The sequence below is a fragment of the Symsagittifera roscoffensis genome, chromosome 3 (assembly GCF_963678635.1).
Source record: "Symsagittifera roscoffensis chromosome 3, txSymRosc1.1, whole genome shotgun sequence".
Taxonomy (NCBI): Eukaryota; Metazoa; Xenacoelomorpha; order Acoela; family Convolutidae; genus Symsagittifera; species Symsagittifera roscoffensis.
The window spans coordinates 14515914-14540446 of NC_087064.1; the positions used below are offsets into that span (position 1 = coordinate 14515914).

At 33.0% G+C, this 24533-nt stretch overlaps 1 protein-coding gene across 1 annotated transcript; it reads left to right on the top strand.

Annotated features, from left to right (window-relative positions):
* The first annotated feature begins 6131 nt into the window (after positions 1–6131).
* On the top strand, positions 6132–8460 carry LOC134842357 (uncharacterized). The gene is made up of 5 exons (XM_063858650.1): positions 6132–6326; positions 6665–6852; positions 7188–7316; positions 7569–7816; positions 8128–8460. The coding sequence occupies exons 1-5, from the start codon at positions 6226–6228 to the stop codon at positions 8368–8370; spliced, it is 909 nt and encodes a 302-aa protein (XP_063714720.1). The 5' UTR covers positions 6132–6225; the 3' UTR covers positions 8371–8460.
* The last annotated feature ends 16073 nt before the right edge of the window (positions 8461–24533 follow it).

Consider the following 24533-nt stretch of genomic DNA (forward strand, 5'->3'; position numbering starts at 1 on the left):
CTTTTCAGTGTATAAGTTACCAAATTCATAGATATTTTTTTGGTTCGAACAACTTGATTGAACGAGCTCACTGGAAAAGCAAAAAGGTCATGTTCTTATAAAAAGTGTTAACCAAAAACTGTGAACCAAAAACTGTGAACCAAAAAATGTGAACCAAAAACAGTGAACCAAACACTGTGAACCAAAAACTGTAATACAGCTATAAGTATTGAAGTCTACCTCTTACTTCCGGCACTAATAGTATGGTGTGCGTGAGTATATGCAAAAGGAGTCGTCCAAATGCAGGTTTCGTTCCAAAACCCAGGAGCTTTCAGGCCATACGAAAAACAAGTATGACATGATAATCGGTGATCTATTGTGTTGAGTGTTTGTCGTGGATTCGAAAAATAGGTATAATTAATTAAGTCTGGTTTTCCTAATCCAGTTAATTTCGGTCAGTCAATGACAATACTCTAAAATTTTTGAATTCCTAAAAAATTTTGATTCGTGAGAATGTTAATAATCCTATTGGAATCCTATTTTACATCTAGAACAACTTTTCGTTCGCAAATAATATGCTAGAACATATGTATATATTTTTTGATCAATAGTTAATGTCTTCATGTCTATGTGCGGCACTTTTTTAAACAGCAAAAAAAGCAAGCGTAAAACCGATTGGTTTTTCATTTTCGTTGTTTCTTTTGAATTTTTGATTTAGACTACTCTAGTTGCACCATGTTAAAAACTGGAAGAATTTCAGTCATTTTTCATGCATATTTGTTCCGACTTTCGGTACGAAAGTAACGGAATATTTGTGCTCGGGGTGGGTTTTTTTTTCTTCAAACAAAGTTCGACTTTTTAACTAGCCATTTTTGACGGAATTTTTTTTTATCATTCAAAAAGTATTGTTGTCCTGAGCCTAAATTTGAAAAGATATTTCACCTGTGATCATTTTTCGTAAAGTTATGAGGGTTTAAAGATTGCCATTTTGGCCATTTTGACCAATTTGGGACAATTAACGCGCGATATAATTCGCGCTATTAACTCGTAAGCGGAGATTTAATCCGTCTTATAAATTGTTCCAAGTTGGTTGAACGAAGCTTATTTGCCATAATTGATTTGTTACAATGAACGAAATCTCTCTTTTTGTACTTTCTCAGCATCTCAGAGAAACCTGGGTCAGTGTGCTTGCCATCATTGGAACTCAGTCAGCTACCTTCGGACAATCTGATCAGCAGTCATTGCAACCACGAAATTGTCCGCGGTAAACATACGAAATCAAAAAAAAAATGAAAACTGCCATGGCTTATCAGGGTAATTCTTTCTAATGGAAGACATATTGCCTCTAAAGTTTTGATCGAAGACCATAACTGTATTGTGGGAGTGGTCTTCAAAAGGTTATACACCAAAAAGTTTGCGTTAAAGCTCTCTAAAAAAGGGTTCTCAGTCGACAAACTGTCGTGGTTGGGCTCTGACGTTGATGAGTCAGGCTATCCGTCAGAACAATAGAAGACTAAGTCAATCTTAAACTTAATTCCGCCAAAGACACTAGAGCAACTGCTATTATTAGAGGGAGCCTTAAATCTGCAATTTCAGTCTGCAATTTAAACCCAAATCTGCAAACTTATACCGAACATTCGGACCTTCACTAAAGAGAAAAAACAAGTAGAAACTCACTTAGTCGGAAAAGCAAACCGTGGTTTTCAAGAAAATACTCGTGGAAATAGTTACAATAACAAAAATAAGTCACTATGATGCTTCCAAGCGCTTCAAGGTAAAATTTTACGCAAGTCATAAGTCTTTGGAGAAGCGTTTGAACAAGAAGTGGAAGAAGATGTTTTCTCAATCAGCGAGAGCAAAAGTATCATAAAAATAATTGGAAATGTTAGCTTTTGTTTGAGTAATTGTTCCGACTTTCGGTACGAAAGTAACGGAATATTTGTGCTCGGGGTAGGTTTTTTTTTCTTCAGACAAATTTCGACTTTTTAACTAGCCATTTTTGACGAAATTTTTTTTATCTTTAAAAAGGTATTGCTGTCTTGAGCTCAAATTTGAAAAGATATTTTACCTGTGATCATTTTTCGTAAAGTAATGGGGGTTTAAAGATTGCCATTTTGACCAATTTGGGACAAATAACGCGCGATATATTTCGCGCTTTTAACGCGTAAGCGGAGAGTTAATCCTTCTTAAAATTGTTCCAAATTGGTTGAAAGAAGCTTATTTACCATAATTGATTTGTTACAGGGGCGAAATCTATCCTTTTGTACTTTATATGGCGTGTTGGGGGATGATTTTTTATCAAAAACTTCAAATTTTAGAAGAAAAAAAATATCATTTTATTTCATTACATTCAATTTTTTTATGTTATTACTGCTCCATAAAACTTTAAAAGGCAGTCGGAACATTCAGGGCTTTGCCCTGATACGAACAGTATTGTCTGTTTTTTCATTGCTTTGATTTCAGCAGTGCGCAAACTGCGCGAGTTCAGTAGTATTCAATGAGCAACGACGAATTAGTGATATTAAGCATTTAACAAGAAAATTCAATTTCACAAAGAAGCATACTTATTTGTCTAAAAATTTTTATTGTTCCGACTTTCGATACGAAAGTAACGGAATAACTGTCATCTGGTGGGTTTTTTTTCTTCAGACAAATTTTTTAACTAGCCATTTTTGACGGAAATTTTTTTATATCATTCAAAAAATATTGTTGTTCCGAGCTTAAATTTGAAAAGAAATTTCACCAGTGATCATTTTTCGTAAAGTTATGAGGGTTTAAAGATTGCCATTTTGGCCATTTTGACAAATTTGAGACAATTAACGCATGATATAGTTCGCGCTATTAACGCGTAACCGGAGATTAAATCCGTCTTATAAATCGTTCCAAATTTGTTGAACGAAGCTTATTTGCCATAATCGATTGTTGCAAGGAACGAAATCTCTCTTTTTGTTCCGTTTTTCGATACGAAAGTAACGGAATATTTGTGCTCGAGGTGGGTTTTTTTTCTTCAGACAATTTTCGACTTTTTAACTAGACATTTTTGACGGAACTTTCTTACATCATTCAAAGGGTATTGTTGTCCCGAGTTCAAAATTGAAAAGATATTTCACATATGATCTTTTTCGTAAAGTTATTGGGGTTTAAAGATTGCCATTTTGGTCAATTTTGGAAAATTAACGCGCGATATAATTCGCACTAGAAACGCGTAAGCGGAGATTTAATCCGTATTAGAAATGATTCCAAATTGTTGAAAGAAGCTTAATTGCCATAGTGGATCTGTTACTAGTGAAGAATTTATTGTTTTGTACTTATATGGCGTGTGGGGTGATGGTTTTCAAAGAAAAATTCCAAATTAAAAAAAAAATTTCCACTTTATTTTATTTCATTTAATTTTTTTATGTTGATCATGTTATTACTGCTCCATAAACCTTAAAGGGCAGTCGGAACAATAGGGGCTTTGCCCTGATACGAGCAATCTTGTTTGTAATTTGCTTCCAGAGCTAAGCACACAATAAACTTAAAAGTTACAATTGAAACGAATCATTGGGTTTTCATTTTTTCAGCACCAACAATTCAGCGTATATATTTTGATCTCCGATGACCGATGATCAAGTTGGTATCTTCACTTTTCTTTTTTTTTTGGTTTCGACTTTCAGACAACTATTAAATGCGTACCTTTTTTCTAATCCCATTTGTTTTTTTAGAATTTTTTTAAAAGATTTTTACTTTTTTGTATATTGCTGGACATTGCATAGCTGACCGCAAGTGACTAATCAAATGCACGCAAACTTTCAAATCCAGACAGAATTCACGCTAAGAGAGGTGTTCAAAAAGTGCACTGTTTCTTTTAATATGCTTGAGTTGATTGCACCAAACAAAGTCTTGGGTAAAAATAGATTATAATTCGAAAACCATGCAAAAAAGGTTGCCATCATAATCAACAATATATAACCAATTAAGGCAAAGTTTTCCATAGTGATAGCAAGGAAAATGTATTATACCTCTCTATGTCTGTAAATGTGCTTGGAGGTTTTACCCACTCGCGGAATGGGTGTTATCATGGAGAGGGGTCATATTTTGAAGCAACAAAAAACAACCTAAGTTGGACTAGGGATAGTACTGCGAAAAAAAGTGAAAACAAAATAAAAAGACAAAAAATGTTTCTCTTGACATAATGCAACTGTCAATTGTCGGACAACTTTCAGCAAGAAATGATTATACTTTTCTAATTTATCATCAAGGCGGATTTAGGGGGGGGGGGGGGAGGAACGGACGCCCCCCCTCAAAAATTCGACCCCTGCCGGCCCAAAGGGTCCCCTTTTTGGTACTTTTTAAGAAATCCATTTTTGGCCGACCGATTCTAAAATGTTTCTAAAGGCGCCTTTTCCAAAAAGTGCCAAAAACGCCTTTTTCGACTGTTTTTTCAAAACTTTGCCTACGGCGCAGAAATTCTGGCTAAAACAGGGACTAAACTATGCGTAGGGAGAGCTCAAAAATCAATTCGGTCGACCTAAAAAAAAGGTCGACAAAATTTCGAAAAAATTTTTAAAATCCACCTCCTCCCTCGAGAAAATCCTAGATCCGCCCCTGTTTATCATAATCCATTATATGTTCTTAATTGTGTAAGAAAATAGAAACATAGTAAATCATTTTTACTCAGCTATAATCTATAATTTTTGAATAATAAAGAGCCAGCAATGAAAATCTGAAACCATGTATTATGATTAAGCTGTAGACTTACAGTGCTGATTTAAATTATCCAGAAAAAACACATAAAAATTTAAAATTCAAAACGCGTTTTTCTAAAAAAAGGTTTATTTTTAGACAAAAAGTAATGAGGACAAAAGTTGCTTAGAATTTGAGCAGAACTATTATGGTGCAATTTTTTTGCTAAAAAAATTATTTATCGGGCCCGAAGTTTTACTCCGAATACGGATCATTTTAGAATTTTTTTAGTTCATTTAAAAATTGCAAAAAACTACACAATCAAATACTGTCAAAGTTAGTTCAAAGTGAGCCCCTTTATGTGGCCCAAAAATTTCAAGAAGGGTATACTCGTCAAAATTTTTATTTTTGTTTGATAGCCAAAATAGTCATTTTTACTATATAAAAGCCATTAATTTCTTTCAAAAACATTTTTTTAACGTTTTTGCGCAATTTTTGGAGACCATATTTTTCTTAAACTTTGTTGGGTCACGTAAAAAGTTTACTTTGATAGGGCTTTAACAGTAATGAATCCGTAGTTTTGGTGTAATTTTTAATTGAATAAAAATGTCTAAAACGATCCGATTTTGTGGTAAAATTTTGGGCACGAATTTTGCAAAACACATTGCACCATAATGATTCTTCTAAAACTCTAAGTAAATTATTTATTCATCATTTATTATCTAAAATCAACCCAATTCGAAAAAAAAATGTGTTTTAAATTTCATCGTTTTTTTTTCATTTTGTCCGAATAATTTAAATCAGCACTGTAAAATCGTCAGACAATAAATAAGAATAAAAGAAACTTTGTAGGAGTGCAACTGGGCTTCTATTGCACGATTTCTTCACTCATATTTTGAAAAACTTGCTTGTCACCGAACATTGAAATAGTTTTAAAAAATTTAATTCCCTCAATTAATCAAGTGATTTTGGAAATTGAGGTTTAATTATTTTTTTTGTTTCAGTTAGTAATGAATTTAAACAAATGTCTACGCCCCCCTTGTATCGCTATGGATTGGATTTCACACAGCTCGTTTCAATTAAATATCGTCCAAACCTGTACAAATTTCAAGTAGCCGTGAACTTAGAAATCATATTTGCTCCTAAATTTTAGACTAGGTTGCTCCATAATTGAGTTCACGTGAAAATTTCCATAACCATCAAAAAGACAACAAAACGAAAGTGTGAACAGATGAAAAAAGACTATTGAAGTTCAAAATTAGACTCATAAAAAGTATTTTTCACACTGAATAAACTGTTAGCTGACCTCACTAAATCTAAATAAATATAAATATATTTCAATATAAACACACTAAACTGCAAAAAATTCCATATAAAAGGAACACCAATAGCAAAATTTATCATATGAAATCAAACCTGTTTGTTTGATAGTTGCAATATTTAGTTTCGATAGAACAAAATTTACAGAGACAAAGATCATAAACTGTTTTATCCGCTCGTTCAGTTGCCACAAACGCATTCTGTTTGACAGTTGCAATATATTTAACTTTGTCAACCTATTACAAAAATACCACATAAACCATGACTTGCATCGGGTCCATCTTGTCATATACTGCATCTGTTTTGATTTTCGTACTTCAAATTGAAGCCTCGTCCGCATCATTTTATGACTTTCTTAGCAGGTAAAAGCAAAAAAAAAGAAAGCAACATTTTCAAAACATTTTTGAAAAACCCAAAACTGAGTTTTCGACTCAATTTACCAGATGTCCGTACCAAACTCGTGTTTTGGAAAAAAAGAATGGAATCTATTCTATTTTCTTCAAAAATCTCTTCAAAAATGCGCGCTATTGAGCTGTTTCTGTGGCTCAAGAAAACGCGACAATACCATATAGTTATTAATAAAGCGTAAACTAGTTGTCTAATAAAGTAAACAGCTCATATGTTGTTGGTTCCCTGTCTGAATTAATTGGTTCACTAAATTGGTTCTTGAAAAAAAATACAAATCCATTCTGTTTTTCAGTCATGGCAGCAACAGAGGTCACGGTGGTCTAGACTGGTGGGGGGACAGGACGACTCTGTTGAGAAGGTCTCTCCTCCGCGCATCCCTCAATGAAGTCAGCCTGAAAAGGGAGAGCAAACATGGTCATGGATATGGTCACATATACCTGCAGGAAGGCATGACTGCTACATTGAAGACCAGCAGCTGTGGTGAGTTTCCGGCAGCAAAATATAAAATAGACAATTTCGGATATTTGACAGTCGAGTAAATTCCCCTTCATTAAAAAAAAACAAAAAATTTTCCATACTTCTGTGTATGATATTTGAAAAACATAACTTCGGGTAGCTCTTGTTTTTGGAACTGAAGTCTTTATTTTTTAACATTTAAGTTGGGGAACGAATGTTTTTGAAAAAAAATCCTGAAAAATGCGGGGGTATGAAAATTTTATAACTGCCGTTGTTTTAAATCTAATTAGTATTTGTGTTTCTGCTGAATTTTAATTGTTACGAAGATATTTTTCAAGAAAATGTGTTGTGCATTTCAGATTCAGAAGGAGTTCCTGGAGATGACAATGCAGTGTTGGTGTTGAACCCCTGCAAGACCGAGCCCAACTCGCCCCAGTGCATTTTCGAGTCAGCAAAGAACTACACACTCAAGATAGACTTCGAACCAGGCAAGCTATGAGTCACTGTCACTTCTTATATCTCAATGAGTTGGTAAAACACAAAAACTCTTCAGTTCAATTAAAAAGAAAGATGTTGAAAATGCGCCACGGTTGAATATTTAAAAGAAAAAAAATTTAAGAGAAATTAAAAGAAAAAACAAAATTTCGCCCCAATTTTTGCCCCCCCCCCCCCCCCTCAAATAATTAAATCTTAAAGTATTAATAGTTACTTTTATCAAATAAATGACGTGCTTGTTTCAGTTCGTGAACTAGTCAGTCCCCGAATTGAAGTCTCGCTCATTCTACCTCAAAACAAGTCACAACAGCAACTAGAACAGGCACCTGGCTTAGCAATAGGGGAAGAGTGGGGGGAGGAAGTCGCCCTGGGTGTCACTGAAGAGGGGCTAGTGTGTGAAGGGGGCATGTTGAGTTACGGGAAGTGTCCTCTGATGCCCCGATATGTGTATGAGATTAAGACCATGTTGACAGTCCCACTCCTCTCCATTGTGGTAAGTGAGAAAATGAAGAAAAAAAAGATTAAAATTTCAAAAGGCCCAACTTTTTTGCGTTTTCTTTTTCCAAATTAACATCGAAAACGTTTCCAAAACACAAAAGTTGAAGGTAAGAATTAATAAAAGGAATGGAAAATAAAGTAGAAAGGTTAAGTTAAATGTATTCATTTTTTCTAATATATTTTGAACCAGATTATACTTTTTTTTCAAAAAGTTGAATCTCTCAAAAAATATCAAAACACTTGTGCTTTGAGTCTATTGTTATGCTTTGATCATAAGTCTCAGATTTAATTTCAAATCATTTTCAGATTACGGAAGAAGTTAAGCTGGCCATCCGAATAACGGGCTTAAAAAAGAACCCAGAAGTTGTTGATGACACTACGAGTGATGGTGAAATTGAACCAGCGCGGGAAGAAGTGATGTGTCTCCAGGCTAAAGTGCAGTTGTCCAACCCCCTCGAACAGTACCTGTTGCAACACAGTTTCACACAACTCCCCATTCTTCCGTCCGACCCCATCCTAAACGCGGAGATAGAATCGGGCGAGAAATAGATGAACTGACACCAAAACTACATTTAAATTATTCAGTTTCAATTCGATTCAGTTTCAAAGTTCAGCTAATTTATATTTGTGTGCAACAAACTGCCATTTTATTTTTGGCTGCAGGAATCATATCGACAAAACGGTGCATTAAGATGGCAGTCTTAGGATGGCAGCCTTAGGATGATAGTTATACGTCATAAGTATGATCAATACCTTTCCAGGTCTTTTTGTATGATATAAAGTGTCTAAGGCGAAATTCGAAATTGTTATGTGTTTGCCGTTTCGAATAGTTCAAACTTCTTACATGACAGGAGAGGGTTGACTGCTTGATTTAATTCCTTTTTCTAGGAAGGCGTAAAATTACAAAAACGTTTTTTGTCTTGCTTTTAGAACGATCACAATGGATATAATTCAAAAGAAAACATTTTTTAAATAATGTAGATTCAGAAATTCTCCTTCTATTATTTAGCTAAGAGTTCTATAAAAAATAAAGATAAAGATAAAGCATCTTGAGAAAAAAAACTACAGGTTTATTCGATATTATATACTGTATGTTTTATATATAACTCAAACTTCCGTAAAAGCAATTAAAAATTTATCATATGATTGAAAAATTTCTTAGGAAGTAACAAAGCATTAGCTTTTTTTTAAAAATTCACCTTAAATAAGGTGAATTTATAAATAAGGTGAATAGGGTTATCATATCACAGGCGCACCCTATTCATTTTTTTTCTCCGATGGGAAAGTTTTTGGCTTTAAAGTTTTTTGCTGTCTTATATTTGAGCCAACAATTCAGTTTGTTTTTCCATCTAACCTATAAAACTGGATCTATTGCACAAAAAAATGCACTTTTTTTCTATAAAAAAACTGTTGAAAAAATGATAATACGTGGAAAAAAAATTAAAAATATGACTTGAAAACTCGGGTCGAAGCTAACGGAATAATTGTGCTCGTGGTCGTTTTTTTTCTCTACACAAATTTCGAATGTTAACTCGCCAATTTTGATATTTTTTTATATATTAGCCAAAAGTTATTGTTGTCTTGAGCTCAAACTTCAAAAATTATTTTACCTGTGATCATTTTTCGTTAATTTATTTTGGTTTAAAAATTACCATTTCGGCCAATTTGGGACAATTAACGCGCGATATATTTAGCGCTATTATCGTGTAAGCGGAGATTTAATCCGTCTCAGAAATTGTTCCAAATGGTTCCCCCCTTTTTAACTCTGAACAACTTAACACCCTTCAATTTCACTTCCTACTTTTTGTTGCCTTAGCTATTTAACATCGCTACATTTTAAAACAATTTCTATGACTTAACACCGTTTTAATCCAAAATGAAAAAAAACTTACTTCAAAGGGAATTTCGGTAACCATCAAAGAATTATACGAGAGAAACTTTTGCCATTTAAAGCCAGACAAATTCGCGCTACTTAATTCGCGTAAGTTTTGAACAGAAATGACCCTGCAAATGATTTCAATGAAACGTTTCAAACCAAAATGAAATGGCTTGGCCAATACTTTCAATGAATATTTTCAATGATTTTCAATATCTTATAGAATAATTTTAATGACGCTAAAAAAATTGGCTTGTTTTTAGATGAAACTGTGAACTCGAAAGAAGACTCAGTCATAATGTGTTTATTGTGTTTGCGTTTGTTTATCACCTTAGTAAAGTATAAAGGGAGAGTCAGAATTTAATTTTTGTCAAAATTTTTACGTCAAATTGTTATGAATTAGCACAAGCAGCTATTTTTAATAATCATAATGGTTTAGCGAAAAGTCTAATTGAAAATAAATTATAAACTTGTAGATAAGAGTCTTAAGTAAATTAGGAAGCCTCCTTTTAGCATGTATAACTAAGATAAGCCAAGTTTTTCATTATGGTGCATGTGTTAACTGCAAGGTTAACTTTGGTGTGATAAGAGTTAAGATAACGAATTCATACAGCATTAATTTTAATAGCGAAATGACTAGGTGTTAAAATGTACTGTGTTAAACTGGAAAATAGGAGTTATATTGTTGTCGATTTAAATTGTTTAGGAGTGAAATGACTAAGTGTTAAAATGTACGGTGTTAAATTGTATGTCATTAAATTGTAGAACACCGTTCCAAATTGATTACAGGGAGCTTATTTGCCATAAATGATTTGTTTTTAGGAGCGAAACCTATCACATTATGCGGCGTGTGTAAAAATGATTTTAACAAAAAATCTCATATAAAAAAATATAATTTTATTTTATTACATTTGTTTATTTCATGTTAATACTGCTCCCTAGTTCCTTAAAAGGCAGTCGGAACATTCAGGGATTCGCCCTGATACGCGCAGTCTTGTTTTATTTCATTTCAAACAACTACTGAATGATTGTTTTTTCATTTAATTCATAAAACCGGATAATTTCCTTCTCAACTGGCTATTTTTTTTTCAAACAAACTACTTTAATTCTGGTTGCAAACATGAAAACTCGGGTCGAAGTGAGCATTTTAAGCATCGAATTTAAAAATCGAGCACAATGCCAGTGCTCGACTGAAAAAAATAGTAGAAAGAGGGGTTTGATATAGGCACAAACTCAATTAAGTACCTCACAATCACAATCACAATCATAACAAGCCTAGAGCATGGCTGAAACTTCTGCGAATGTGGTCGAACACAGCCCATTTTGGAAAACAAAAAAAATCGGTTCTACGACTTTTATCTTAAGAAGTAATTTTTGAGGTGCGTAGCTGATGTTAGATAACAATATTCTATCAAAAATTGCTATAAAAACAAGCTATATTAATTGCGGAAAAATGATTTCAACCACGAAAATGCTTTTAGTTAGGTATTTCTCAAAATTTCTGAAATACCAAAACTTTTTTGTTTTGGACTCAAGGGAATGTCATATTCCTTATGAGATGAAAAGAGTCCATCAGAATTCTTTTTCATCTCTATCGCATACTTGAATTGCAATTGAGTTCAATAATTTAAGAAATCAGTCTCAGAATTTACCTGAAAAATATGAACTTTGGCTTTGAAGGTTGTAATGTTCAGTTAGTTGAAATTCGAAACATACCAAAATTCGATCGAGCACGGTTGAAAAACACGGGCATGCTTGTAACATATCTTGGGCTCTATTGAAACCTCTTTGATTTTGACTAAACCCTAATATCGTCCAAGTGTCTAAGACTTATTCTAATTATGAAGAGAAGCGCATACCATAATAAGGTTTTTTGATCCTGTTCATAGTGCTTGCGGCTAATAATATCCATTTACTGTTTTGGTAGAGCTGGAAAATTTAATTTGGTCGATCTGAAAAAAAGTCGAGAGAAAGGTTTTTCTTCTCACATATCAAAGATTGTTGTTCGAACTGAAGCAGTCCTGTTTCCTAGCAAATATTAGTATAGTCACGGGACATAGTCGTAGCAACGTTTAGTTTTCAAGCGATAAAATGAACAATTTTTTTTCCACATTTGTGCCGCTTTCTCTACAGCTGCTGAAAATTTACGTTTCAAATTTTGACTTATGATAGAAGAAAATTTCCAGATTATAATCAGATTTTTGATTAAAAAAAAACATTTTTGTTTACCAGATTACCTATAAAAAACTGTACGAAATGGCGAGCTCTTTTTATATGAAAAGAAACCTAAATGAGGGCCTAGCTTAGATCTGTCGCATTCCAACGAACTCTTTTCAGGTCAAAGTTTTGAATTGCTTCTGCTGTTATAGGGGCTGCTATGGAGACCTTTTGAAACAAGAACACCTATCTAACGCCCCCCTGATTATATAACCAAATAATGTCTTTAAAACAGCTTTTTACGGTTTTTTATCCGGCTAAAACAGAAAAACAATTTTAACCATCATATGTCAAAATTTCAATCATGAATTTTAAGATGTCGTAGAGAAAACGGCACAAACATGGATAAAAAATGGTTCATTTTTATCGCCTCTGTAGTATTGAGAAAATACTACACAGACAGAAGACCATTGTCTTAATTGTTTACTTAACGACCCAATTCTAAATTGGAGCGTGCCATTTAAATTAAAGCCTCTTTTCACTAAATCAGATATTGACTGATTTACTCTTATTAGGACTATAAAGTCTTGTTTTGAAAATTCATTCCTTTTTAAATACTGGTCCAATTTTTCTCATTTTTTCATGCTCAATATTTTAAAAGGGCGGCGATTATTAATACGTCCCTTTTAATTTAACTTGAAACAAACTGGATAAAAATTTAGCAGTCTTGCCGGCTGCACTGAAATTCTCCTCGCTTTGATTAAGCAGAGATGCACCTGCAATATGATGCATCAAAGAGAGTAATATGAATTTTTAATCAGACAAACTGAAGGCTGCGGTTTTTATCAAAGGGGACTAATAAGTTAAAGATATTTGATTTGAAAAAATCAAATAAAAGCTAGCTGAAAATTCCCTTATAAGAAAGGGAGAACAAAGGATCAGGTGGAACCTGAATAATTAAAGATTGAATCAGCCGCCGGTTTATGCTTACGAGCAAAAGGACTGGCCTGAAATCTTCGGAGTTTCATTTTGCTCAGTAAGAAGCAAGTTAGATCTCTTCAGTCAGACCTTTTCAAAATGAATAATTTTTCTTTTCTGCCTTTATAATAAAATGAAACTAGCCTTTTTTCACAAATAAAATAGAGAATAAATTCCCATTTAAAGTTCGATAAAATTATAAATCGAGATACTCGAGAGACCCACACCTGAGGAAGTCTGGACTACAAGTACCCAAAGGACTACGGCAAGACGATACTGACGACCAAACCAGAAGTGCCAAAGTGGACACAATCAAGGGCGACCCAAGAATACCAATCAGTCATCGACCTTAGTAAGAAGATAAAATATTGATGAACAAAATAAGATTAACTCAACCTCCCCTCATAGGTATATTTCTTTAAGCTGTTCGATTAGTTTATATAATCTAATTACCCGGTGCTTTGTATTTATCCAACTAATTAATTCATACCTTTTCTAACTATTGTTTCTACTCTACTTTTTGTCAAGACAATTTGACGATTTAAGGTGAGACTTATAACTTAGGATAAACTTACTAAGCATTCAACCAGCAATGAGCGCTTAGTAAAACTGGTGCGACCGCAGCAGAGAACTACTCCTTAAGAAATTCTTTTTCCAACAAACTCGAAACAGCTTTTAAAATTCAAAAAAGTATATATTATTATTAGGATCTGTGAGTATTTGTCAGATTATATTCCAACCTCAAAAAGCCAGAGACAATGGGTATCTTTCGATAGAAACACAATTTCATTGTCTTCTACTTGACAGATATTTCTAGTAGGGTTCTTGCGAAAGCATTCCCTGCGCTAGCAGTCGCCCACAATATTCCTCCATTATTAATAATATATAAAATTTCTGAAAAAATTGTTCTCTGCCTAAGTCCGCTAGTAAGATATACCCGTTTTGTCCAGTAATCCACTAAATTTTTGCCGAAACTTCAGTTTAAAGTTATCATCACAAAAATTAACGAAATTCTGTATTAAACTAAAGTGCTCAAAAATTTATTAAATATCTTCAATTATTTTTTCGAGGGGGTTAAGTGGTCATATGTGCAATCTAAGAGTACCCTAAATTGTATGATAAATTGGATTCTTGATCACATTATCTCAAACCATCCACGCTTGTTGCTATTTATTCTAATCCTTCGTCATTTCTCGAGGCTTATCCTCATTTTTTCTTAAACTAATTTTAATTCTATCCACCTTAACATAAGTTAAACCTAAATCATCCATCAGTAAAGCTACCAATTACTAAAACTAAGGAACAAAATAACAAAAACTAATAAATCAATAGTTTTTTATGACACAGTTTAAATATAGACCTAATAAAAAATAAGATTACGCACTAAAACCAATCTTAAACGTTAACCATATAACACCAAACACCAAGTTTTAGTTTCAGCACAAAAACATCATGTTTCACAACAAAAACTAAGTCTAAAACACTGACACATCTACTTTATATTGATAAACTAGGTTTCATATGATAGCATAAGCTTTAAAAAATTGCTTTTTACCAGCCAAAATTTTTGGTTTCAGTCTAAGTTTCAGTTATAGGGTAAACGTTTCAGTTAAAATAAGTATAGTTTCCGGTCAAAATTTTAAGTTTCTGTAAACGGATTCGGGTAAAACAGCAAAAGTTTAACTAGTCAAACCCAAATTTGGATACCATAAGTCAAAAACCTGGTCTTAAATGGTAAGGTTTTGTTAGTTTCAGCTTTCAGAACACAAAAATTGAGTTTTTGGTCTCAAAATTGAGCTCCGAACGCCGATTATTGACTTTTTAGAGAAAACTAACGGTGCTAAATCCCAACAAACCAATTTTAAAATTTGGTTCCTAAGGCTGAAACGTACGTTTCAGAATTGGTTTTTTTGGTTTCAGACCCAAAAATCTTGCTTCCCAAGTGAAATTTTTGTGAAATGTTGAAAGATAATAGGAATCCTTAATGCACTAACCAATTTTTAAACTCAAAAAACTTCTAGAAGGTGTTAGTTCGAGCCCTCAAACTTATAGTTTCAGAAAACTAAAATCGTCGTTTTAGGCTAAAATTCTTTTCTTTTTGGCAATTTTTTTGCTGGAATAGAAATATATTAGAGAGACCAACCTAAATTTCCAATCTCAAAACTCTAAAACCAAGTGGTCAAACCCTAGTTTCAGTTCTAGAAATTATAGTTTCAGCCTCAAAAACTTAGGTTTCCGCAAACAAGTTTTTGATTTTGAAGTTACAAACTTGTTCCAAATTCTAATTGACACTAGACCAGCTATCAAAAACCAACTTTTTATTTTCATGCATCGAGTTTGAGAGAGTTTAAGAGTTTTAGGTTTGAGATTTCAAAAACTAAGTTTAAGATATCAAAAGATTCGGTTTTCTCGAATTTTTGTTGCAAGATAAAGCATAAACCAGGTATATTAAAGCTTTTAGACAATTTTAAGATTAAAAAAACTCAACTTCAGCCACCATAGTTTTAGGTTTCAGATTATCGTTTCAGTCAAAAATTTTTGTAAAAATTCTAACAAAAAAATTAAAGTTTTGAGCCAATAATAACCCAAAAAGGCATACAATTGTATTGCTAATCATAACAAAGGCTTCAAGTAAACAAATTTTTAAGTTTCAGTTAAGGTTTCAGCGAATAAAAACTTGAAATACTTAGAAAAATTTCCAAAAAAACAAAAATTTATTTTCTCATTTTATTATTAATAACCTTTGTTAATATTCAATAATTCCTAGGAGGTTTTCATTACTCTAAAACATACTAATCAAATAGTACAACTTAGCTTAAGGAAAAGAAACAAACATCGTAAAAATTAATGTCAACACATTTTAAAATTGACGTCAGTACAATAAATTTAAAACTCAAATTAGGAAATAAAGTCTCTAATGGTATATCGCTAACACTAAAAAAGATCATATTAGTATAAAAGCTAAAACACCCTAACGACGATAAACACGAATTATACGTCCTTTTCGACAATATACTCCAGAAATTGACACAATTCTTCAGCAAATAAAAATACCAAATATATAAGAACGATTAATTGCTTCACTCCCGAGTGCTTTTTGATATCATAATATACCCAAGCACACAACTATTTGCATTTTAATCATTCTTTATTAAAAATACAAATTTTTTCTTAACAAAAACTAAAAACATAACAAGTTCATTCCGAACTCATTAGAAAAATTTAAATATTCTTTATATTGTTTATCATTCCCTAAAAAAATATTTATGTCCCTAAAATGATGTAAAATGCTATGACCAATTTTTATCAAGTAAAAACAACAGCATTTAATTTAAAACTAAAATTGAAAAATAAATCCACGAAAATTATTTGGTATATCACCAATATCCAAAAGGATCAAATCACAATTTTGTCCAAACATCCACACAAAAATATTCACGAACTAACTATTCTCTCCAGCAGCAATACCCCAGAGATAACTTCTATCTTAAAAAAGCCTAAACAGCCCCATAGCACTATTGATCTATCTAACAAAAATTCGTATTCATTGAACCCAGCAAACTTCATTGTAACTTAAATACAATTATTTCAGTCCGTACAATTGATCAGTACACAACACATCCAAACCCTTTATATATTGTTAGCAAAACATTGAGTGAATTAAACAAAGATGGCAAACGTAGTAGCATACCCAGATTTAGCTCTCGAAAAGTTTAACGGCTTAGATCCGAATGAAGATGCAAGAGATTTTCTTGATATAGTAGAGAAAAAGATAGCATTTTCCCTAGGCACTAGACCAGGAGACGCAGGTGACGAACAGGACGCATATGATAACAGACAAAGAGCCTTACTTGGTTCAATATTAAGAGGTCCAGCCGCTCAATGGTATCAGAGATTAGCAGCAAACTTACCTTGGAATGAGATAAGAGATCAATTCATAGATAGATCCACTGATGATAAGGATAAGTATAGAAGACGAATAGAAGCAGAAAACATAAAAAGACAACCTGATGAATTCATTAAAAGCTACATACATAGATTAAGCACCGCAGTAGACCGTGGATGGCCTAATCCAACTTTTAATGATGATCAAATAACAGCAAAGAAAATGGAATTCTTTGTGCGCGGCTTAAGCCCGCCAGGCTTAAAACAAAAGGCGCATCAATTCCTAATTGAGAATCCACCCGCAACTTGGCAACAAATAAAAGATCATATTGCTACAAAAGACTTAAGTTTTGCAATAAGTAGTGAGTTTATTGGAACAGCATCCAGTAGCATAGATAATAAATTGGAAATAGAGGGAATAAAGGATCAACTTAAAGAGTTAACAGAACTAATGAAAGATCATACAATCAGCGCAGCTTGTAATCCACATGAGCATAGAAACAAACAAAACAACCCAAAGTTTTGCGACTGGTGTTGCATGTCAGGTCATACGATAAGACATTGCTTTAAATGTAACGATCAACAGGAGCAAAATTATGACTCGCTTCAATTAAGAGAGAGTTGAAACAGAAGTTATCATAATTATAGCAAGAGTAGGTCAAGAGTAAATAACAATTTCAATGACATAAATCCCCAACAAGAATTCAGGCATTTGTCAAACTTCAAGGAAAGTTCTCAATCGCGTGACAATTCGAACAGTAAAAAACCCTTCAACGAAAATAACGATTATCATTCACCTTACCAGATCCACAAATTTAGTGATGATGACATTCCAGGAGACCATACCGATAATGAGTGTGAACTTGTTAATTTAAACTAGATCAGTCTCCGTCTGAACCAAAATTACAATTATACATTAACCTATACCAACATCCTGTCGGAGACAAAAAAAAATAACGGTCTGGAAACCCAATTTCTACTAGACACTGGAGCAACATGTTCGCTTATTAATTTTGACAGTTATGAACAATATTGTAAAATACAGCCTCTACAGCTGAATAAATCTAGATCAAACACAGTTGCTGTTAATGGAGAAAAACTTAAACTTATAGGTTATACTAATTTTGACTCAACTTTTAAGACAAACACTGATAATCCGGTAAAAATTAAAGCATGGATTTCAGCCAAGAATGGCTGCGATCTAAATATATTAGGAATGGATTTCATTTCTCACAACATTAAATCAATTAACTTTCAAAATTTGAACTTAGAATTAAAAAAATGACCAGATATAACAGTTCCTATCAGTATTATAAGAAGCAAAAGTTATCCATATCTAAGCTTTTATCAAAATGTACTTCTTGATAAAAATATAACTATTGCACCAATATCATCCCAAGTAATTTCAATTTCTCCAGCAGGCATAGTTTTTAAAGTAGGAACATCGTTTAGAATTGATAAATCCTTAGAACAAAAAGGCATTAATGCAAAAAGCACTTATTGTCGGAATGAAATTAAATCAATGCCTATCGTACTAAAAAAATTCCAGAGAATCAAAAGTAGACATAAGCAAAGGTGTAATAGGCCAAACGTTTGAAAACATAGAAATAAAATAAACCTATTTCTTCCTTCTTTAAAACATGTTTAAATGTGAAATTTTCATTAAAGCTTTTATAACGCTTTTAGTTTGTGAAGTTTACCTAACGTTTTGTATACTGAGCAGTAAATCTAATTTAATCTTACTGAAAAGTAAGATTACGAATATTATCCTACAAATGTACTACAATGAATAGCGGTTCTATATGGCACCAAAAGGATATGCCAAAATGCATGAACACGGATTTAATTCTTAACCGAGATCGAAAACAGTCAAGTACGCTAACAATTTTGGACCATCCTCATTATCAAATAAAGATAGAGGGATCGAAACCTAATGGCTCAGACAAAAAAAGTTTTCGACTTCAAAATATTTGCAAAAAAATTGCAAAAGGCCAGGAGTTTAAAATATTACAGTTTTACGAGTCTATAATAATTTCATTTTCAATAATAATACACTTAAGGGAATGTCAAATTACCCTACGTACAATAACGAGAATTAATAGAGTGAAACCTTTGATGAAAGAACTAGCCAATGTAAAATTGTAACAAACTCATTCTGCGAAGTTAATTGTAGTTTTCAAGTTACAAAATGCAAACTAGAAGAAATTCATTGAAAAGGGAAAAATCACCTCCTTTCTTCTCAACACCTTGAGTCAAAATTTTCACAACTATTCTTCATCATAAAATGGGCGAACAATGTTTTTCGACCCGACCCGCCGCAGATTTATGCCAACATTTGTTGGTGGCTATATGTAGCCTTTCAATGCCCATGGTACCAATTTCTTTTAACCAACGCAAATGATTGTTGTTATGCTGTATGCAGCCTTTGATACTCTTATGATTCACTCCTCAAAATTTTGGCCACATTACTAACTCGGTAGTTTTGAATCCACAACACGCAGGCATTTGAACCCTTAAATACAATAAATTTTCAGAAGCAACACTTTGGACCGCATCATCATTAAAGTTGTTTATGTTAAATTTTTGCATCATAAAATTCAGGACGACTTTTCTGTACTAAAGATGAGAACATGGATTGGTGCAAGGGATTAAAATCGAAGAAGAATTATTACACTTATCTTATCGAATAATATACCGTTTGTAATTAGTCTACAACTTTCCTTACCTTTGACATTTCATTTCTTTAAATTCGTTAATCTAATCTTTTCCATATTTTATCAGAAAATGAAACAAAGATTCCTGGTAATGACAAAAAATGCTGTCAAATGAAATATTATATTTTTCTATACCTGCCTTACAACTTTTACAATTGTCTATTCGTTAATATTTCCCTCTAGTAAATCCTAACCCAAAGTTTATAGCTGTATAATTTTTAAGGACCCCATGGTAAGCCTGTGGATGACCCCAGGTGGAAATACATTTAAGATTAGGGATTAATTAATGCCCAAATTTCCATTTTTTGCTTTAACTACATTTGCATTTTTGCTTTAAGTTTCATATCCGAGCTTAACTCAGTGTTGTAAAGTGATTTATTCCTGTGGTTAATAAACACCATGATCGTTTTTCTTCATTTTTTTTCCGTGGTGGGTTTGTGTGAAACCACAAAATTATATTTTCCACCTTTTATATATATACAATTTCACACTTTGTCCTTCATTGTTCAAACATTTGATAATTAGCCTGAATATCCTAATGTAATTCGGGATTTTGAATATTTGGTCATTTTATATTGATGTTTAGCATAATGGAATATGACCCAATTTTAAACTGGAACTGCAGAAAGGCAGACCCAGCACCAGAGCAGTTTAAAAGAAAGCTGCCTCTCAGGAAGAAACAACGAAAACCTGTAGCAGTACAATCTTTGTCAATGAACGACGGGTTAAATAAGAACACTCGGAATTTTCCCAGTTTGACCCAAAGATTGGAACTGCACAAGTGCAGAGAAGCCAAACTGGATACGGAAAATCCAAAATATATAACGAGTTTAAAGTACTCAATAAAGCAAAATTATAACAGATGGAAACTTCCATCGTTTATTGAGGTCGTCAACTCAACGACAATGGAAAAGGCGATGATGCTTATCGAGTTCATAACCCAGCAAGAAGTGGTTATAAAAAACGAAACCAATTTCTGGAAATTAAAGAAGAGGGAGGAACACGGCTACATCCTCAAGGCAGGAGGCACGCAAGTCACTATCCCGTTTGAGGGAATAACTGCTTTTCCGAACCATGTAAAAACAAACAGGAAGAACAAAACGACATTCAAGAACTTACGGACGGAATGAGCAGACTGCGAATCAAGAACAAAATAAAAAAAAAGAAAATCGTCAAGTTGCAACAAAAACTCGAGGCTTCACAGAGGACAATAGCGATCCTCAGATCGTACAATGTGGAGCTAGAAGACGGAAGGAAGTTCTAGAAGAAATTATTGGGAACAAAAACCTTCTATAAATTTGAGTCCATTAACCTAACCTTTCTACATAACTTTTTCATTTGATGTTATTTTTAAATGTTATAACTATAGTATTTAATCATTAAAGTGTTTAAATTTTTACCATAGTAACTGTAAGAATTGAACAGCTTAACTTTCTAAAAAAAGGGGTGAGTTGTAGTATTGAGAAAATCGTACACAAGCAGAAGACCATTGTTTTAATTGTTTACTTAACGACCCAATTCTAAATTGGAGCGTGCCATTTAAATTAAAGCCTCTTTTCACTATATCAGATATTGACTGATTTACTCTTTTTAGGACAAAAAATTTTCTTATGAAAATCCACTCCTTTTTAAATACTTGTCCAATTTTTCTCATTTTTTCATGCTCAATATTTTAAAAGGGCGGCGATTATTAATACGTCCCTTTTAACTTAACTTGAAACAAACTGGATAAATATTTAGCAGTCTTGCCGGCTGCACTGAAATTCTCCTTGCTTTGATTAAGCAGAGATGCACCTGCAATATGATGCATCAAAGAGAGTAATATGAATTTTTAATCAGACAAACTGAAGGCTGCAGTTTTTTTCAAAGGGACTAATAAGTTACAGATATTTGATTTGAAAAAATCAAATAAAAGCTAGTTGAAAATTCCCCTATAAGAAAGGGAGAACAAAGGAGCAGGTGAAACCTGAATAATTAAAGATTGAATCAGCCGCCGGTTTATGCTTACGAGCAAAAGGTCTGGCCTGAAATCTTCGGAGTTTCATTTTGCTCAGTAAGCAGCAAGTAAGATCTCTTCAGTCAGACCTTTTCAAAATAAATAATTTTTCTTTTCTGCCTTTACAATAAAATTAAAGTAGCCTTTTTTCACAAATAAAATAGAGAATAAATTCCCATTTAAAGTTCGATAAAATTATAAATCGAGATACTCGAGAGACCCACACCTGAGGAAGTCTGGACTACAAGTACCCAAAGGACTACGGCAAGACGATACTGACGACCAAACCAGAAGTGCCGAAGTGGACACAATCAAGGGCGACCCAAGAATACTAATCAGCCATCGACCTTAGTAAGAAGATAAAATGTTGATGAACAAAACAAGATTAACTCAACCTCCCCTCATAGGTATATTTCTTTAAGCTGTTCGATTCGTTTATATAATCTAATTACCCAGTGCTTTGTATTTAACCAACTAACTAATTCATACCTTTTCTAACTATTGTTTCTACTCTACTTTTTGTCAAGACAATTTGACGATTTAAGGTGAGACTTATAACTTAGGATAAAATTACTAAGCATTCAACCAGCAATGAGCGCTTAGTAAACTTCAAAGCTGAAATATGCAATTTTTATTTTCGGTGACTGTATGTTATGGATTTCCGAGCACTTTTTCCGACTAAATTCTTCTGTTTTTTTTAAAAATATTCCTCGCTTCTGTCTAGTGTAACAGCGCCAAAATGCTCTGATTATAAAATATCTAACTCTAAGTTCGTGCTTCAAAAATTCACAGGTGTTTATTAGTGTACAACCCATTTGCCCCTATTTCTACTTATTGAAACTAATGATTCTAGGTGGAAGTAAAGATTGTTCACAAAAAACCTAATGTTAACTGAAAAATGTTTTACAGAGCCCAAAATGCTCAAACAGATTTAGAGTGCAAGAAACGTTACTTTCGAAAACAATGATACTTTTTGTTGGTCAAATATAAAGGATTATGGTGTAGATTTTTACTAATTTCACAATTGTTTGATTAAAAAGAACTGATGGGAGGTTGTTTTCTATTCAGCTTGCGAAATGGTTGGAAATAAAGAATGTTCCCTAAGAAAATTCAATATAAACGCTCGAATATTTTATAGAGCCCCAAATGCTCGAATGGACTTAGAGTGCTTATTATGTTAGCGATAGGTTAGATTTCTCAAAAAGTTTGAGTATATAAAATCATAAAGTTGCACATTTGGATCAATTCAAACACAAAGTATTGCTGCCATAATTTAATTTTAATTGTTTTCTGCTCACAAGATAGCGATCATTTATGTTACATGTTCATGACTTTTCATGATTCCTAATTTTGATTTTTTTCTGATGAGCTTATTTTGGTTTGTGGCTTTAACTTTGTAAGCGTTTCCCTCTCAAAATTGTAAATAAGTTGACTAACAGTTTCCCCCATATTTTCATACTTTTAATTAAGCACTGAATCAAAAGATTTCGAAAGAATAAAAGAAGAGCCACATTATCGCAACTGATTATCAAGCCTATATGTAGTTTTTTTTCTGTTATAAAGAAATGGTAGCATTAAGTATGTAATATACCAAATAGACATATCGGATGCAAACTAGACAAAATAGAACGAACAATTTTAGTTGAATCTATCAATGTACGCTTAAGAGCAGTAAACAGTAACGTGCCGATGTGAGGGGGGGGGGGGGGGGGCACTGCATTCCTTCAATTCTGGTTGCCAAGTTTTTCCAAAGTTTTTTTCCATTTGATTTAATTTTACGAGGTCTAATTTTGGCTGACCAACATCAAAAGTTTGAGCGGGAGCACGCGCCAAAAAATGCAGTTTTCTTGTCAAATACTTTTTGAAAGTGCTCAAAACGTTATTTGTAGCCTATTTTCCAAAAATTGTCTGCGGTGCAGAGCAGAAAATTTTTTGACAAAATAGAGTCCTTATAGTATTTTCGGAGAGCTGTGAAAATCAAATCGGTCGACCTATAAAAAGTTCATTTTGCTTTTCGAAAAACCGCCTCCTAGAAAAATTTCTGCGCACGCCTGCTTACCTGCTTAAGAGCTATGGATTTGAGCCGATTGAAGTTTTGAGAGAATAAGACAAGATCGTGAGCTTAAACACAGCTCGTGCCAAGCAAAGGAACTTTGAGTGAAATGTTTTCAAAATAGATTTTTTTTGTAAAATTTTGCTGTGGATTAAATTTTTCTTCATAATTTGCTTTATTACGTTAAGAGAGTTGATTTATATGTTGATCGGTATATTTTTAGTTTGAAACCCATTAAAAACTTTAAATCCGCCCTGGTCATAATTGCAACAAAATCAAATTGGCAAATCATTTCAAAAACTATAACTAAATTTATCCCAAAATTTGAAAAAGATTAAATTGATATAGTATTTCATCACAGAAAATCAATTCTTGCCATTAATGCAATATTGAAATTGAACGGAGCCAGATAAAAAAACAAACAAGTACTTTATTTACACATTTTTCACTGCCCATTGCTTTTTGCAGCTATAAAGTTCTAACTTACCCGGGCTGACCCGCGAAAAATACTGCATATCTTACAATGTCATACAGTGATTGTATAAAAAAAAAAAAAATGTCAATCAGGCGCTTTTCAAAAAGCTTAAAAACTGATCAAATAATTAGGAGAAAATTGTCTATAAGACGAACTTTAATTTTTCTGATTATAACAAAGCTTTTAATTTTTTCATGAAAAAGTCTCTTTTTTACAATTTTTAAGCAGAAAATAAGCAAAAAATAAGGAAACAATTAAAAATGGAGCACTTTTCTTTCTTATTTTGTTTTTGTTTGCCGCCCAACTAAACACTCTGCCCATTGACCATTGTTTTTAACTATCGGAACTTATAAGATGAAAATTATTCCAGCCGTACGAAAATTTACGTTTTTTGTACGTAATTCACTAAAAAGTAAAAACATTACACTACATCGTAGTTCACAAAACTCAGTTTCTCCGTGCGACTTTTGCCACTTAACTTCCGGATTTTCTCATGTGAGAAAATCTTTGGTGAAGTTATTGTACTTCACGACAAAACACAAAGTTTCAAAGCGGAACTGAAACTTTTTCTTTTCAGA

What these genes read in the sequence shown, in the direction of transcription:
- LOC134842357 (XM_063858650.1), top strand. Translation starts at nt 6,226, where the DNA reads ATGACTTGCATCGGGTCCATCTTGTCATATACTGCATCTGTTTTGATT. An exon ending in CAAGATAGACTTCGAACCAG is followed by an intron (nt 7,317 to 7,568) that starts GCAAGCTATGAG and finishes TGCTTGTTTCAG; the next exon opens with TTCGTGAACTAGTCAGTCCC. An exon ending in TCCCACTCCTCTCCATTGTG is followed by an intron (nt 7,817 to 8,127) that starts GTAAGTGAGAAA and finishes AATCATTTTCAG; the next exon opens with ATTACGGAAGAAGTTAAGCT.